Here is a 16,323-nt window from a genome sequence, read left to right on the forward strand (position 1 = left end):
ATAAAACAGCTCCCATGAAACTGTTTCACCTCATAGGTTTTTTGCATTTCAGTTTCTAATTTAGCCATGCGAACAATGGTGCATTGTCCTCTCCTAAAACCACACTGCACCTTATCAGTAATGCCGTTGTTTACCAAATAGGCAACCGGTCTTTCATTCACCATTCTCGACATAATTTTACCCAGATGGGACATGAGGACAATGGATCTGTAAACACCCACTTATGTGGACAGTTTGCCTAGTTTTCATATTGGAATTACAACTTCATGTTTCCATCTTCCCAGTATCACTCTTTTCTCCCATATAATGTTAATTGCAAGCTTATCTGCTTTCAGAGAGAGAATTAATCAATGTTACATATATTATGTGTACCTGGTATCCTGCGGATTTCAATAGAGGTCTCGATTTCTCACATACAAAACCATGAATTCTGTATGGTATCTTCATTTTTACCTCAAGTGCGTAATAGATCATGACTCTCCTCTATGGATTATTTTTTAATCTGAAGGACTATCACTTGGGTTTTCATCATGCAGAAAGTATTGGCTAAAACTTCTGCCTTCTGATTATCAGAGCTTCTTCCCAGGTTATGACTCCCAATAAGACCTGGGAAGTGTCAGTCTGAAATCCAATCATTCTCCTAAATGGCATTTAATTCCATTCACTTTCCTAATCCAGATTGGATCTTTTCCCTAAAAAACTCTGCTCCAGGGATTATTTTTGTGGCCATTTTCTGACCTGTGTCATATAAAGAGGTCAGAAGAGATGAACACGATGGGCCCATCTGATTCTGGAATCCAGGAAATCTAGGAAGGGTGGATTTTGACACTGAAAAAGCTCCCATACCTCTGCCCTGATCTCTCCCACCCCCATCCCTGTGTTGACTCGTGCACCGCCACACCTCTTGTCCTGAGCTCCCCCCCCCCACTTACTTCCCAACCTCACCTGAGGTCTGCATCCCCTCCTATTCACAAGCCCCGGGCTGGGACCACCCCCCTCCCCCCACTTCATCCCATACTTAAAATGTCTTACAGGTACTGTCCTATTACAACCCCTCCCCCAACCTCCCCCAACCACAAGGGGGGGAGGAGAGATTGTGATACCACAGTACCTGTAAGAAATGTAAGTTACTTTCACCCCTGGTACTCTGCCCCACAGGCAAGTGGAAGGAACGTTCTTAAGGTTAGGGAGGTCTCTGGGTAAAGGAAGTGGGAGGAGGGGCTCAGATCCTTCCACTAACCCAGATCCCCCGGGTCATGTAGGAGCCAGGAAATTCCCTACAATTGTGGGACTTTTCCCTTGCTATCAGCAAGGCACCTGCCCCTGGACTGAGAAAGGAAGCTGACTGGGGTTGACGCTCTGCCTAGCTCGGTTGTGAAACACACATACACAGCCTCACACACACACACACAAGCAAGCACACAAGTGACGGCTAGAGAAGAGCAGGGGCTCGTGAGCTCTGCAAGCCAAGGACAGGAGAGGGGCGGCAGGATGCTGCCGGGGTCAGGTCTAGGAATTTGGATTCCTGGGTTCTGTTCCGTGGCATGGCTTATACACGGTGACCACAGCATTGGCCTGCGTCTTCAAGGCCTGAAAAATGCCTGTTCCTCTCAGGGGGGTGTCTATTGATTGTGAAACCTCCGCTCCGTGTTCCCTCTAACTTTTTTCCACAAAATGTGTAGAATAAATTTTGTGCCCCAAGGCACGTGCATCTGTGCACCACCAGTAGAAACACAGGCTGACGGCTGTGAGCACTCTGCTAATCAGCTGAGCAGCATTTGAATCTTTTTTGCGTGGCCCATGGTGCCAGATTAAACGCTGTGCTGATGATCTTTTAAAGCCCACAAATCCAGAGTCTGCCTTGACTCCCAATACCCCAGAGCAGCCCCTGGAATCTGAGCCTCTCTAGAAGTCACCTCTGGGTCTGCACATCCCTGTCTGTCTGGGGATGCAGCTCTGGGGCAGGAGCCACTAGATGGCTCTGGCTCTGGGAAGCAAAGCTCCGGTTTTTCTCTCTTAGCCTGTGCTGAAGAGGCTTTGCCAGCTTGCACTTCCACTTCCCGGTCGTGCAGCTGCTGTCTTCCCCGTCTGCCTGGTGCCTCCCTTCCTGCTCCCTGGGCCCCGGCGCTGTGGGATCCTGGGGACCAGCTCTGAGCATCCCCCGGTGCCTGGGAGGCCATTTGGACCAGCAGCAGCCAGGTGCTGGGGTTGAGAGCTGCTAGGCTCTGTCCCCGGCTCTGGGAGGGCCGTGGGGGCTAGTGGGTTGGAGCTGGGGGTAGCTGCTGGTGCTTAGGGCTTGCCACGGGCAGCCCCTCCCGGTGGCTGTGCCCCTCTCTGCTCTGTGAGGTTTATCTTGGCACCCTGCAGGATTCTCCTGCTAGGTGACAGTACAAGAAATGCCAGGCTGGGACGCGTGTGGACTCGTCCCCAGGGGCCTGGGCCGACCCCGCTCCTCGCCGGACACGACAGATCGCCCCCAAACCTCTCTGCAGCCGGGAGGAGCCTTTTCAGCTCCCCGTTTGCGCTCTAGTCCCCAGAGCCAGCCGCAACGTGGGGGCTGCTTCCCACGGACATTTTAGAAAGAAAAGAAGCCGGGTGCGTGCAGAGTCACCCTCCTGGTTTGGCAACATAATTCAAGAGGTTTTTTTTTCCCCTCCCTCAGAACTCTCAGGAGTCGACCCTTTTCGGGGGCTGGAGAAAAATCTCCCGCTTGCCCTGCCCGGTTCCCAAACCCACCAGCATCTCCTGGATGGAAGCACGGTGCCTCCCGGAACTCCAGGGCTCAGAGGACACGGCCGGGCCGCAAGGCATCCACAGAGGTGAGGGCGCTGGGGGAGCATCACTGAGCCATGCCCGTATCCCAGGGAGGCCGGGGTGAGCGCCCCCTGCTGCAGCCCAGGTCTGTCCCATCCCAGTGAGCTCAACAGCAGGCCCCAAGTTCTCACAGCTCCTTAAGGCTTTTTGTGGATGGGGAAGGGGGAATCTGCAACACACTGGAAATTATTCGGGTTTTGCACAGTACCAGGCAACATCCCCTTGTCAAAAATTCTACTGCCCCCCGGCAGACTGCCTGGAGGCCGGGTTATCAGGCCCCAGAGATTTGTGTGTGAGTGTGTAAGACACACCCAGGTTTCCAGAAAGAGGGGATGTCACAGGGTGGGTGTGCCCGGCCCCTTCCTTGGCAGGGTTTTACACCTCTCCGGCCCCTCACTGAGCATCCCACCCCATGTTCCAGTCCCTATGGGCAAGGTCCTCTCACTACACCCCTGCTCCCCTACAACAGTCCAGCCTTCTGGCCACAGTCAGTACAACAGCCCTTCTCTCAGGGTAGTGAGGCCCAGTGGCTAGAGTCCTTCCCTCAGGGCGGTGGGGCCTAGTGGCCTGACTCAGTTATCACACCCTTCCCTTAGGGCAGTGACTCCTAATGGCTAGAGTCAGTATCAATAGCTCCCTGTCCGAGGGCAGTAAGGCCTAGCGGCCAGAGTCAACAGTCACAGCACCTCCCTTGGGGGTTAATGGGATGAGGGCTCCAGGCCCTCCCTCTCCATCAGTCCCAGCCCAGGGCTCTGTCTGTGGTGGGCGTGTCCCACCATTAGCTCAGCAGGGAATTCACCAGCAACACACTGAGCTCTTGGGGGTTTTTTTAAACTCCCCACTTGGGCTAGTCCCTACCCACCTCCCTGACATCAACTTCTTTCATCCCCTCTGACTGGCATCTGCAGTTCAGGCCTCCCTTAGCATCTCCTTACAGCAGCAGCACCTTCCTCTGCAGCAATCAGCCTCAACTGAGCTGCTCCACCGGCCTTTATAGCCAGTCCCCAGCTGGAGCATGCTCAGTAGGGCTGTGGGGGCGGAGCTTTCTCAGCCAGGTAGCGCCGGTTTACTTTTTCATGCCCAGTGCGGGGTTGGTGCCTCCCGCCACAGGGAGCTAGAGACCGTGATGGAAATCCAGAGCCAAGACTTCTGAAGCAACGGAAAATGCTTCAGGCTGGAAGCTGGGACAGAAGTTTTATAGTGTGACGAGACTTGCACTGTCATAACTGCACGAGTCCCTCCGGGCCATGGCACGCCTGGCTTGCACTGGCCTTAACTCGCTTTGGGCAGGAGCTGCAGCCCTTTGCCAGCCATCCCTCTGTGGTGAGCAGAGCAAAGGCTCCACCGGGCGGGAGGAGAGATTTCACTCCGCCCTGTTGAATCTCCCTGGCCGCTCTGCAGGCAAGGGGCTGGTGATGAGGACACAATCTGCCCCTTTCCAGGTCATAATGCCTTAGAATGCCATAGACTTCAGGGACAGCGGAGCTCCGGCCCAGGATCTCTCCGGCCCACTAACTCGGGGCCGAGTTAGAGCTCAGCTTTGAGAAACAGACACCCCATCTCCACCGACAGACGGACACACATGCCCCATCTCCCACAGACAGAGGGAGAATCCAGCCCACCCCTAGGAGAGCTCTGCCATTGGTCCATTCCTCTCCCAGACAAACACTGGCTCCTAACTCGCAGCCTAGCTCATCACTGTGTCTGTGCAGTGCCCGGTGTGACGGGCCCTGATCTCAGTCACTGTGTGTCTGTGCAGTGCCTGGCGTGATGGGCCCTGATCTCAGTCACTGTGTGTCTGTGCAGTGCCCGGCGTGACAGGGCCCTGATCTCAGTCACTGTGTGTCTGTGCAGTGCCTGGCGTGATGGGCCCTGATCTCAGTCACTCTGTGTCTGTGCAGTGCCTGGCGTGATGGGCCCTCATCTCGATCACTGATTTTTCTCTCTCCCAAGATTCCCCTCTCCGAGCTGTTAATTGTCTCCTGTTTCCTTCCCCCAGACCCTGAGCAGCTGTGCAGGGCGAAGGAGGAGAGTCCGTGGCAGGATGGAGCATTGTCGGGGAAGGCACCGGAGGGCCAGCGTGGGGCTGAGGCCCAGCTGGATGGAACACGGGGGGCGGGGAGCACTGGGTGCAAGACATGCCCTGAGTGCGGGAAGAGATTTGTCTGGGCCTCGCACCTGGCCCAGCACCGGCGCATGCACACGGGGGAGCGGCCGTTCCAGTGCGGCGAGTGCGGCAAGACCTTCAGCCGGAGCTCCCACCTGGTGAAGCACCAGGGCACCCACACCGGCGAGCGCCCCTACCGCTGCCCAGACTGCGGCCGCCGTTTCACCGACTCCTCCAACCTGGCCTCTCACCTGCGCAGCCATGCCGGCGACAAGCCCTACCGCTGCCTCCAGTGCGGGAAAAGCTTTGCCCGGCACGCCCACATCGCCATGCACCGCCGCACCCACACTGGCGAGCGCCCCTTCCCCTGCCCCGACTGTGGCAAGGCCTTCAGACAGCGCTCCGACCTGGTGGTCCACCGCCGCACCCACACCGGGGAGCGCCCCTACCAGTGCACCGTGTGTGGCAAGTGCTTTCGCATGAGATCCACCCTGACGGTGCACTGGCGCACCCACACCGGGGAAAAACCCTACCGCTGCCACCAATGCGGCAATGCCTTCACCCAGAACTCAGACTTCCTCATCCACCAGCGGGTCCACGCTGGAGACAAGCCCTACAAGTGCGAATAGTGCGACACGGCCTTTAGCCTCAGCGCCAACCTCCTCGCCCACCGGCAGGCCCACGCCACTCCGGCCCACTAGTGCCCTGTCTGCGGAGCTGGCTTGGGGGCCAGCACTGAGCTTCCAAGCCACTGGAGCAGTGCCCACGGGGAGGAGATGCCCCACCAGTGCACGGCTTGCGGGAAAGCCTTCCAGCGCCAGGCTGCCCTGGCCAGGCACCAGACGACTCACGGCCTGCTGAGGTCGCACAGCTGCTGCCAGTGCGGGAAAAGCTCCCCCCAGCTGTCAGCTCTCAGTGCCCATCTGACGACCCATGCTAGGGTGATGCCTTTCAGGTGCACCTGGAGAGAGAAGGGCTTCTGCCAGAGCTTAGCCCTGCTCAGGCACCAGAGGACTCACCCGGGCTTGGGGCTTGCCACGGCTCAGCCACGGGGCCAGAGATCCAGAGGGGTGGGTGCCAGGAAGCTGGGGAAGAACTCTGGAGAGACAGTCCCTGAGGACTGGGATAGGGAGGAGCTGGGGGTGCCGGCTGGAGGGTCAAGTGTGGAGTCTACTTGGCATCCCCTCTGAGTATCAGACATTGGGGCAAAGCTTGCTGGGGGCCCACAGGCGGGTGGGGGGCTGGGGAGTAGCTCTGGGAGCAGAGCTGGCTCATGGATCTCACCCGCATGCTCCAGGTGTAACTCTGTGCCCTATTTGAGGCTCAGGAGGGAATTTCCCCCCCAGGCTCAGATAGACAAAGAGACCCTGGTGGATTTTCGCCTTCCTCTGCAGCGTGGGGCTCGGCTCACTGGGCGGCTTGAACGGGTGCAAACTGTGGATACTCAGTCCCTTGAAATCTTTAAACCCCGATTTGGGGATGTCGGTAGCTCAGCCAGAGGCTCTGGGCCTGTCACAGGAGAGGCTGGAGGGAGGCTCAGTGGCCCGCAAGGAGCAGGACATCAGACAACATGATCGTGATGGTCCCTTCTGGTCTTAAATTCTATGATCATTCAAACAAGGTGCTTTTTAATACAGCCAAATGCCAGGTCATCTTTCTGGGACCCAGGGATGCCGGCCAGACCAGCAGAGTGGGGAGGGTACCCTAGAAAGCAGAGGCCCTGACAGGATATAGGCAATTACATTATGCAGCACGGCGATTCAGAGGGTAACTCCTTCCTGCACTCTCTGAGCAGGGAAATACAAAGTCAGAGCAGAGAAGGGCTGTTCCCACTGCATGCAGCTTTAGGGAGACTGTGCCTGGATCCTGCGTCCAGTCCTGGTATCCACACTTCAATCAGGACATTGCCAAAAGACAGCCCCTTTCCAGCCAGTGAAAGGAAGTGCCCTTTGCCATGCCCTGTGGAACTCATTGCCGCTTGATGCATCCGAGTCCAAGACCTGAACACGTCTCAGGGAATGGATTGGGGGCGGATGGACAGAGGGCGCTTCACCCCTGCAGAGGAGCTGCACAGCAGGGTCCAGGAGGGCAAGGAGACTGTTTACGGCTATTCATCGTCGCTAGTCACGCCTGGCCTGTCTTCACAGCCTGACACAGCCGCAGGCCGGGAGCAAACCACCTCTTCCCACAGCTGCCCAACGCAGGCCCCACACTCCTCCCTCCGCACTGACTGCTCCTGGCCACTGTCAGAGCTGGGACACGGTTGCATGGGCCCCTGGGCTGTTCCAGGGTTGATGTTCTCCCTTCAGAGAGTGATCTCTTGGGGCAGGGGCTCTCTCTTGGGTCTGTGTCCATGCAGTGCCCGGCCCAGCGGGCACTTGGCCCGTAGGCCCCACTGTAACTCAAATAAACAACAACAGCCCAGCCTGGCAGCGCCCGTGTGGTCGGGGGAGAGGGGGCTGCAGGGGAGGACTGGCACTGTGGGGAAGGCGGAGTTTGGTAGGACTGGCTGGCTCATGGGGAATGGGCTAAGGGCCTCTCTCTGGCCTTCTCCAGGTCAGGGGCTGGGTGGCTTGGGGGGCAGGGAGTGTGACATGGGGCCTTTTCCCTTCTCCTTCCACTCATTGGCCTGAGCCCAACTTCCGTGGCTGTAGAATCCAGTTTATCCATGTGCACACTGGCAACCCTGAGCATCCTGCCCTCACACCATCTGCACAGCCAGACCTGAGCTTCCTCCTTGCCTTAGACCCCACGGACCCATGGAGCGCACACGCCAGTGCCGCTAGGATCCAGCGCCCAGCAGGGGGCGATGCAGACCCCAAAGCCCCTCACCACACTCAGTGAATTGTGGGAATTCAGCCCTTGTCTCCCATCATGCCCCAGGAGGAGGCAGGCGGGTTTTCCCACAGTGCCTAATGCTCCCGGGAGTGGTGGGGGTGGGGGCTTGTTCCCAGGGATTGCTGTGTGGGGGTGGGAGGGGTAGGAGTTCTAGGCCTAGGACGCACGGTGGAGGGGCAGAGGGAGTGCAGGGCAGAAAGCACAGCAGGATGAAGGAACGGGGAAGGGGATGTGGGATGAAGGGTAGTGGAGCTATGGGAGGGACGGAGACTGAGGGCTGCTGTCACGGCCACTGCCACTTGCCTTCCCGCTCTCCGGGCTGAGTTCCCTGCCCCCCCAGAAGGCTGAGATCCCTGCCCCGCCCAGTGGTATCCCAGGATCCCTGCCCCCCAGAAGGCTGAGATCCCTGCCCTGCCCAGTGGTATCCCAGGATCCCTGCCCCCCAGAAGGCTGAGATCCCTGCCCTGCCCAGTGGTATCCCAGGATCCCTGCCCCCCAGAAGCAGTACGAACACTGAAGCTCTTCAGGTCCAAGGAGAGTGCAGTTTAGGGCGCAGCATCCTGGGATAGCACTCCCCAGCTGGGATCAGACCCCCAAGCATTAGGTAAGCTCCCTTCAACAATGAAAGGGGGAATGTGCACACTGGTTGCTCCCCCAGGTAATAATTATTTACTCTGGGTTTGCTAGAAAGTAAAAGTGATTTTATGAAGTAGAAGCAGTAGGATTGAAGTGGTAATAAGTGAGAACAGGCAGAGCAAAGTAGGTTACAAATCAAAAGAAACAAAAACGGGTGGCTAATTCTCCACTGAATCCTCAGCACAAACTTTTCAAACTCACCCTAAAACCTCTTTTCCGGCTGCCCCTGCAAACTAGGCCTGTCTCCCCACTCTGGGATCTTTGGCTCCTTCCTTCAGGTGTAGCCCAGCTAAAAGACCCAGGCCTCTGCTTTCCTGTTCTTTTTTAAAGAATTGAGTCCACTCCCTACCAACCGCTGCGCTGATATAAGGACGAGAGAGTTTGTTTAACAGTTGCTTATCGAGACTTTGAGGGTAACACCCTTGATTCCTCTCATTCAGACATTTGAAACCCACTCGATAGCTACGTCTACATTGGCATGAATTTCCGGAAATGCTTAAAACAGAACAGTTTTCCGTTATAAGTATTTCCAGAAAAAGAGCGTCTACATTGGCAGGATGCTTTTCTGGAAAAGCCCTTTTTCTGGAAAAGCGTCCATGGCCAATGTAGACGCGCTTTTCCGGAAAAGAGCCCTGATCGTCATTTTCGCAATCGGGGCTTTTTTGCGGAAAACTCTACTGGGCTGTCTACACTGGTCCTTTTCTGGAACAGTTTTCTGAAAAAAGGACTTTTGCCCGAGCGGGAGCAGCATAGTTTTTCCAGAAAAGCAGCTGATTTCTTATAGTAGATCGTCAGTGCTTTTCCGGAAATTCAAGGGGCCAGTGTAGACAGCTCGCAGCTTATTCTGGAAAAGCGGCTGCTTTTCCGGAATAAGTGGCCCAGTGTAGACACAGCCCATATGTCTAACTTTACATGCGAAAATGATACACACATCAAAGTAAAATAAACAGAACCAGCCGCTCATGACTTGAAGATTGATGAGTTACACGAAAACATTTGCTCAAAGCACCTTTGAGTTACATAAATTAATGTCCATAGGCCCATTTTATAAAGCATGGGGGAAGGGGAGGCCCATCACACCATCCCAGCAAGTGCCCAGTGTGGAGTTTCACAGGGCAACACCCCCCCCCGGCCCCGCTCACAGCAAGTGTCTCAGGCTCTCGACAGACTCAGGCAGGGCCTGCAACTGAGCAGTGCCCGTCACAAGCCCCCAGATCTGGGTAGATGCAAGGTCAAAATAAATAATAATGGGCTCTTGATGGGTCCATCCTGCAACTCCGGACGTGGTGCCTGCCCGAATGGCTTCAGACTCTCGTTTTGGACTCTCAAGTCCCCGAGTGCAGCCCCCTCAGTGCAGATAATACAGGGGCTCCAGGACGGGCTCCCCCCACCCCAAATGTCTTTGTGAGTTAGGCGGCCGAGACACTGAGCCCAGGGCTCTGAGTAGCTCCCATTTTCCTTCCCAGGGGGGTCACGCATCCATGCCTCCCCACGCACCTCCCCACCCGCCTCGTCGTTACATTCGGTTTATTCCAAAAACGGTCCTGACCAAACCCAGCAGCGTGAGGGCTCTCGGGGAGCAGTGACGCCCCAGCCGGGGGCGAGCCCGTGCCACTGACCAACTAGGCCCATCCCTGCCATCTCTGCCCCTTAACAATGTCTGGGTTTGCCGCGGATCTGCTGGTGTGCGAGGGTGGTGGTGCACGTGGCTGGGGGAGGGGTATTGTTCCAATTGCACGGGGGTGGAGGGAGGGGTATGCACATGTGGGAAGTGACCCCTCCTTGTCCCTGAGAGTTGGGGAGAGGGGAGCTGGCTGTCAGCACCCCACCCCCGCTCCTGTCAAGGTGAGGGAGCCCCCTCACCCGCTGGACATCGTGGGCAGGGCATGGGGCAAGGGTTGCTGCCCGCCCCTGTGCCATTCCCCAGCCCCTCACGCCTGCTTCCCCCCCTCGCACCTTGGGTCCCACGAGGGCCGAACCCTGAGGCTGGTGCCGGGACACATGAGCCAGAAGAAGGGGTAGAGCGGTTCGGCGAAGGGGGCGCCAGTGGCGAAGAAGATGGGCTCCATGCCCTCGGCTTCGTAGAAGGTGACGCTCCCTCTATCCCAGTCCAGGAAGACGCCCAGGAGCTCAGGGCTGCGGCTCGGCGACAGGCTGGTCTTGGGGCAGGTGAGGGCTTGATACTGGCCCCGGACGAGGCGCATGGCCCAGACGCCCTCCTCCTGCTCCAGGCTGAACCAGCCCTTCCTGCGCAGCGAGGCTCGCGCCACGCCCAGGGTCCAGTAGGCCTTGTCGCCCGCCTCCACCTCCACCTCCCAGTAGTGCCAGCCCGCACCCAGCCCCGCCGCGCCCAGCACACAGCGGTACGTGTCGAAACGCTTGGGGTGGGGTGGCACGGCCCGCTGCTGCTCCCTCAGCCGCACACTGCGCCGGTCTGCGGACAGCTCCAAGCACATGTGGGCTGTCTCAGGGTCCAGAGTCACATCCGCTGGAGGAAGAGAAGGGAGTTAGACGGGCACTGCTGAGGCCTGCAGCCGACACCTCACGGACCAGAGACCACATGGCCACTGGCCACGTCCCCAGAGTACAGCCCCACCCCACACCAACATTCCCTCTAATCTTTTCCATCCATGTGTGGAATAATTTTATGTGCACCGAGGCATGTGTGCATGTGCACCACCAGGAGAAACACAAAACCGACCAATGGGCACTCAGCTAATCTGTGAGGCAGCATTGGAATCTCTCCTGAGTGGCTGCACAAGCCTCCAGCTTACAGGCAACACTGCCCCACACCATGGTCCCACCTCCAATACAAAGCTCCATTCTCTGTATCGCAGCCATGTCCCCACATTAGGGATGTAACTGTGTAGTCGAGTAACCGATTAACTGATAAGCAAAAGCTTATTGATTAATGTTACAGACTACATGCATTCCTGCCCCCCCACTCCTCCGCCCTTACCAATAAATGTATTAGCAGGCTGGTCAGCAGCCTGCTCAGTTCCAGTTTGAGACAGGTCCAGGACCTACCCCCACTGCGACTCTGCATTTAAAGTGTATTAGGAGGCAGGCTGGCAGGCAGCCTGGCTCAGTTCCAGCTCATGCAGGATCTAGGAGCTTAGACACACACCCCCAGTCAGGGGCTGCTGCCACCCCGCGTTGCTGCCTCTGTATCAGAGGCAACAGTGCGGGGTGACAGGCAGCCAGTCCATGAAGGGAGCTGGTTTTTAAACTGTCTCCTCTAGCAGACCAGCTCCCACCTGGCACCCTGTACTGCTGCCTCTGATACAGAGGCAGCAGCGTGGAGTGGCAGGGGGCTGCTCGGGATTGGGGCTGGAGCACACTGGATGCCGGCCTCACCCCTGGGGACTATAAAATAGTCAAGTAACCGATAAGAATTCATGAGGTTAATCGACTATTCAATTAAATGATATTAAACATCCCTATCCGACTGTGGGCCTACCTCTCTCTATGTGCACACCCATACGACCACAACCTGCACCCTCCTCTAACTGCAAATCGATACCAAGGCCAGAAAGGACGACTGTCAAAATCTAGTCTGACTTCCTGAGTAACACAGCACCTTAAGATGCAAATGTTCCCTCTAATTTTTTCCATCGATGGGCAGAATAAATTTTGTTCTGTGCACCAAGGCATGCACAGATGTGCACCACCAGTAGAAAGCCATTCTGCCGGCTGTGGACGCTCTGTTGATCAGCTGGGAGGCATTGGAATTGCTTGTGGGTGGCTGCCCAAGCGCTCAGCTTACAGGGATGTCTCTGAACTAATTTCTGTTTGAACTGGAGGGGATCTTTTAGGAGAAAAAATAAACCATCCAAACCTGAATTAAAAATTGCCAGTGATGGAGAATCTACCACAGTTACCCCCACTGTTAAAAAGTCACATTGTATTCACAGTCTGAGGTTGTCTTCAACTAGCCGCCACTGGATCTTGTCAGACCTTGCTCTGCTCGCCGGAAGAGGCCTCTATTATTAAACATTTGCTCCCCGGGTAAGTCCTTTCAGACTCTAATCAAGTCACCCCCAAGCCTACCGACAGGGAGTGCAAAGGGGAAAACTGCCCCAGGGCCCAGCAATACAAAAGGCTTAGAGCGTGGCCACTGCTGCTGTGGTGCCCGGAGCTCCAAGCCCTTTAAATCACTGCCGGAGCACAGTGCAGTGCGCTCTAGGCAGCACTGAGGACTGGGGGCAGGAAGGGGGGGCCGCAGAGGGTTGTCTGCCTTGGCCCCACCCCTTCTGCTTGAGGCTCCGCCCCTTCCAGGGCCCCCTCTTACCTTGCTCAGGGGCCTGGTGAGGCTGTCAACCCTGAACCTTTTCTTTGTCCAGCTACAGTGACTGAGCTCCTAGACTCTCACTAGATGGCAGATTTTCAGCCCTTCCTGTGGCTCTTCCTGACCCCTCTTCAGTTTATCAACATCCTGCTGGAATTGTGGGCACTAGAACCGGATGCAGGATTCCAGCTGGGGCTGCACCCGTGTTAAATAGAAAGGCAGAATAACCTCGCTGCCCCTACTCCAGATTCCCCTGTTTATGCATCCGAGTATCAAGTTAACCCCCCACCCTTTTAATGGAGGGTTTATTCCTCTGTTCTCTCTGGGATCCCCAGCAATTTCCATTTCCACTCACTCTTAAATCTCTGTAGCATTGTCCTCATCTCCAGGCAATGCTCCGGGAAGCTGTATCTAGTCTTCACGTCAGTGGGCCTGGCTTCTGGCTCCCAGAGTCGGGCCGTTTCAGCTCTACCAGGAGAAATGCCTTGTTATCTCAGCTCCCAGCACAACCGCCCTTGCAGAAATGGAAGGGAGATGGACCGCAGCTACCTACCTGCTCAGCGAATGCCTCGCCCACTGCAGAGGGGAAAGGGAAAAGAATCAGTGTCGGCTGTGGAAAAGGCTTGTTTAACAAATAAACATTTTTAAATTTGGGGTTTTGTCCAACCTCCCCCCACACCTCACCTTGCATGTCTGAATACAACAAAATCTTTTTCTGCAGAGGGAAACAGCTCTCCTCCGGGGCAGCCTGCATACTGAACCCCTCATCCCTAGCCCCACCCCAGAGCAATGATTTAAAGGCAGCGTGTACATTTTCATTTTATTTTCCAAATAACAAATATGCATTGAGTTAAGGACCCGAGCAACGCTGGGTAAATCGTCTAGTCATTTCCCAATCGGCTCTACCAATGGGCATCAGTTAACAGGTAGCAGGTTTAAAACGAACAAAAGGAAGTCTTTCTTCCTGCAGCGCACAGTCAACCTGTGGAACTCCTTGCCGGAGGATGTGGTAAAGACCAGAACTTTAACAGGGTTCAAAAAAGAACCAGATAAATTCATGAAAGTCCATCAACTTATTAACTGGGATGGGCAGGGATGGTGCCCCTAGCCTCTGTTGGTCAGAGGCTGGGAATGGGTGACAGGGGAGGATCTCTTGATGATTCCCTGTTCTGTTCCCACAGAAGGAACAGTCACACAGAGGTGGCAGGGTGGGATTAAAACCCAGGCATCCCACATCGCTGCCCAGTGCCTTCCTCGCCTGACCACCCCGCCTCCACATCCGACCCACTCTCACCTCTAGCAGCTGCACAGACGACTGCCGGCTTTTGTCCTCCAGCTCTGTGATGAGCTTGCCCAGGGCAGAGCACTGCTCCGAGAGGTCAGCGAGATTGGCCCATGCTCTCTGCATAAAGCCCTCCTCCTCCTTCGCCAGCTTCTCCAGCAGCAGCTGCTCCTCCTCCGACAGGAACTGGCGGATCTTCTCGAACTCGGAGATGATGATCTGGCGCTGGACCTGCACTTTCTCCTGCCGGAAGAAGTCCAAATCCCATCTGGGCGGAGGAAAAACTGCCTGCTGTTTACATGCCAACCAGCCAGCCAGCCTGCCTCTCCCCACCCGGAACATGGGTTTGAAACACAGAGAAAGTGCGGAGAAAGGGGTAGTTGGATAATTGCCCCCTTTGCTCCCCTGTCTCTGGTCGGCAGCCCTGAGCACGGCTATTGAATTGCACTCAGTTACCTCTGTCCTAAGCCCAATAACTTGTGAATCACCAAAGTGTTTTCCTGATAGGCATCCTGTCTAGATGGAAAGCCATTAAGAGATGGAGCGTCCACCAATTCCCCTAGGAATTTGCTCCAGAGGTTAATTGCCCTTGGTGTTAATAATTTGCGCCTTCTACCTCATTTGAATTGGTCTGGCTTCTGCTCCCGGCTCTTGTTCTGCCATTTGCTGCTAGATCAAAGAGCCCTTCAGTAGCCAACGTTTTCTCCCACAGAGGTATTTCGGCACCACCCTCAAATCACCTGTCTTCTTTTTGGGAAGCGAAGGAGGCTGAGCTGTTAAGTCTCCCAGGGAATCGTTGGCCCCAAAGGGGGAACTTCATATGTTGGCTCCAAATATGAGGAAGATCTTAATTCCATTCGGAAACGTCCCATCAAAAATCAGGAATGAAGATCTGTCCGGAGTGGGGTGGGGTGGGGTGGGGTGGGGGGAAATATACTGGCCTACCTTCCAGTCTGGAGTAGAGGATGTTAAAGCTGTTCACACAGCTGCAACAGATTTTGAGCTGTTCACAATGGTCTAGAGCAGCGGTTCCCAAACTTTTCGGCATCACGCCCCTCCCTTTTTGATTTTTGAGAAACACTCATGCCCCCCCACCTCCAATAGCATCAAAATTTGTTGAGCAAAAAAAAAAGGGGGGGTGGCGGTGACCGGGACTGAAAATAGCAGCAAAACTTAGAGGGGGGAGAATTGAAGGGGGGGCTGGATTTCTTCACACACACACACCCCAGTTTGGGAACCCATGGTCTAGAGTCAGACATACTATATCTTGATTGGGTTACTGTGAAGTTCACAGTCGTAATGGATCTATCCAGCTTGATAGCAGGGCCAGAGGCAGATTACGGTTTTGTGGGGCCCTAGGCCAGAGCAAGTGGGGTCCCCTCCCTACTCCTTCTACGTGCAGCACCCTCCACCCCTTGGGGGGCAGAGCATGAGGGCTTTCCCGCTCCCCAGCAGGAGAGCCAGGCAGATGGGTGGGGCGGGTAGGGGCAAAGGGGGTGCCCAATTGACCAGACTCCCTGTGCTTGGGCCCCGTTGGGCCAGTGGCTAATCTGCCACTGAGCAGGGATGTGGGGAAAGGTACTTGGGGAGGGGGAGATGGATCCAGGGATGTGCTTCTCGGAAACACTGGAAGAACAATGCAAGAGCCATTCGCTTTGGTGCCCCGGCTCAGCCCTGCCAGACAGGTTTGCCCAGGCATGGCTCAGACCTGTGGAGGGAGGGAGGTTCAGCGCTCAAGGGCGAGAGAAAGGTCCCGCAGCGCTAAGGAGAGCTAGCCGGGGGGAAGTCAGACCCTGGGAGAGAGGGAGAGTTGGCAGGTTTCCAGGAAAGGGGGGGATGTGCTCGGAGACCTTTTATCATCTCCGGATCCTTCTGGGTTTATCCCCAGGGTCACACCCACAGCACGGCTGCTATAAGACGTCTGCCCGGCTTTGGAATGGGCCACTAGGCCGGTGCTCCCACATGGAGGAGACACGGGGTCTGAGTGCAGCAGACTCTCAGGATCCCACGCAGACCGATGGAGGTTCAAAGCCCACGCAGAGGGTCCCCCAGGGGACAGAGGAGCCGCATCCTAGAGCCGGGACAGCCGCGTCCCCTTACAGCTGAGCTAACGTGTTCTCCGGCCCCCACAGCAGCTACGGCACTTGCATGGGTCTATCTACCCCTGGGAGCCTGCCAGTGGGGACGGGGCGTCCGTCTCAAAGCTCCGCTCTAGCTCGGCCAGGAGTTACCGGGCTGGTGGCAGGAATCACTGGGGGAATTCTCCGGCCTGGAATAGGCGGGAGGCCTGGCCAGAGGGTCACACAGAGCCCTGCTGGCTTGGACAGCTACAGTCACGGGGCTAAAAGGGCCCCTGGC

General features: G+C 56.2%; 2 protein-coding genes across 5 annotated transcripts in view; one reads left to right on the forward strand and one right to left on the reverse strand.

Moving 5' to 3' along the window:
• The first annotated feature begins 2,041 nt into the window (after window positions 1-2,041).
• LOC106731639 (uncharacterized) lies at window positions 2,042-6,557 on the forward strand. Its single transcript, XM_075929107.2, has 3 exons — window positions 2,042-2,199; window positions 2,663-2,819; window positions 4,814-6,557. Exons 2-3 carry the CDS (start codon window positions 2,750-2,752, stop codon window positions 5,548-5,550), a joined length of 807 nt encoding a protein of 268 aa, XP_075785222.2. The 5' UTR covers window positions 2,042-2,199; window positions 2,663-2,749; the 3' UTR covers window positions 5,551-6,557.
• A 2,798-nt stretch (window positions 6,558-9,355) lies between these two features.
• The window catches only part of LOC102461502 (E3 ubiquitin-protein ligase TRIM58-like), a 38,879-nt gene continuing 31,911 nt past the window's right edge, over window positions 9,356-16,323 (reverse strand). For all 4 annotated transcript variants that reach the window (XM_075929026.2, XM_075929024.2, XM_075929023.2 and 1 more), the window contains 4 exons: window positions 13,978-14,208; window positions 13,237-13,259; window positions 13,039-13,151; window positions 9,356-10,883 (listed from right to left, as the gene is read on the reverse strand). In XM_075929026.2, coding sequence (XP_075785141.2) covers window positions 10,327-10,883; window positions 13,039-13,151; window positions 13,237-13,259; window positions 13,978-14,208 — 924 coding nt within the window. In that variant the 3' untranslated portion in view covers window positions 9,356-10,326. The remainder of the gene's footprint in view (window positions 10,884-13,038; window positions 13,152-13,236; window positions 13,260-13,977; window positions 14,209-16,323) is intronic.

Source organism: Pelodiscus sinensis, chromosome 5 (genome assembly GCF_052426305.1).
Source record: "Pelodiscus sinensis isolate ZL-2025 chromosome 5, ASM5242630v1, whole genome shotgun sequence".
Classification (NCBI taxonomy): Eukaryota; Metazoa; Chordata; order Testudines; family Trionychidae; genus Pelodiscus; species Pelodiscus sinensis.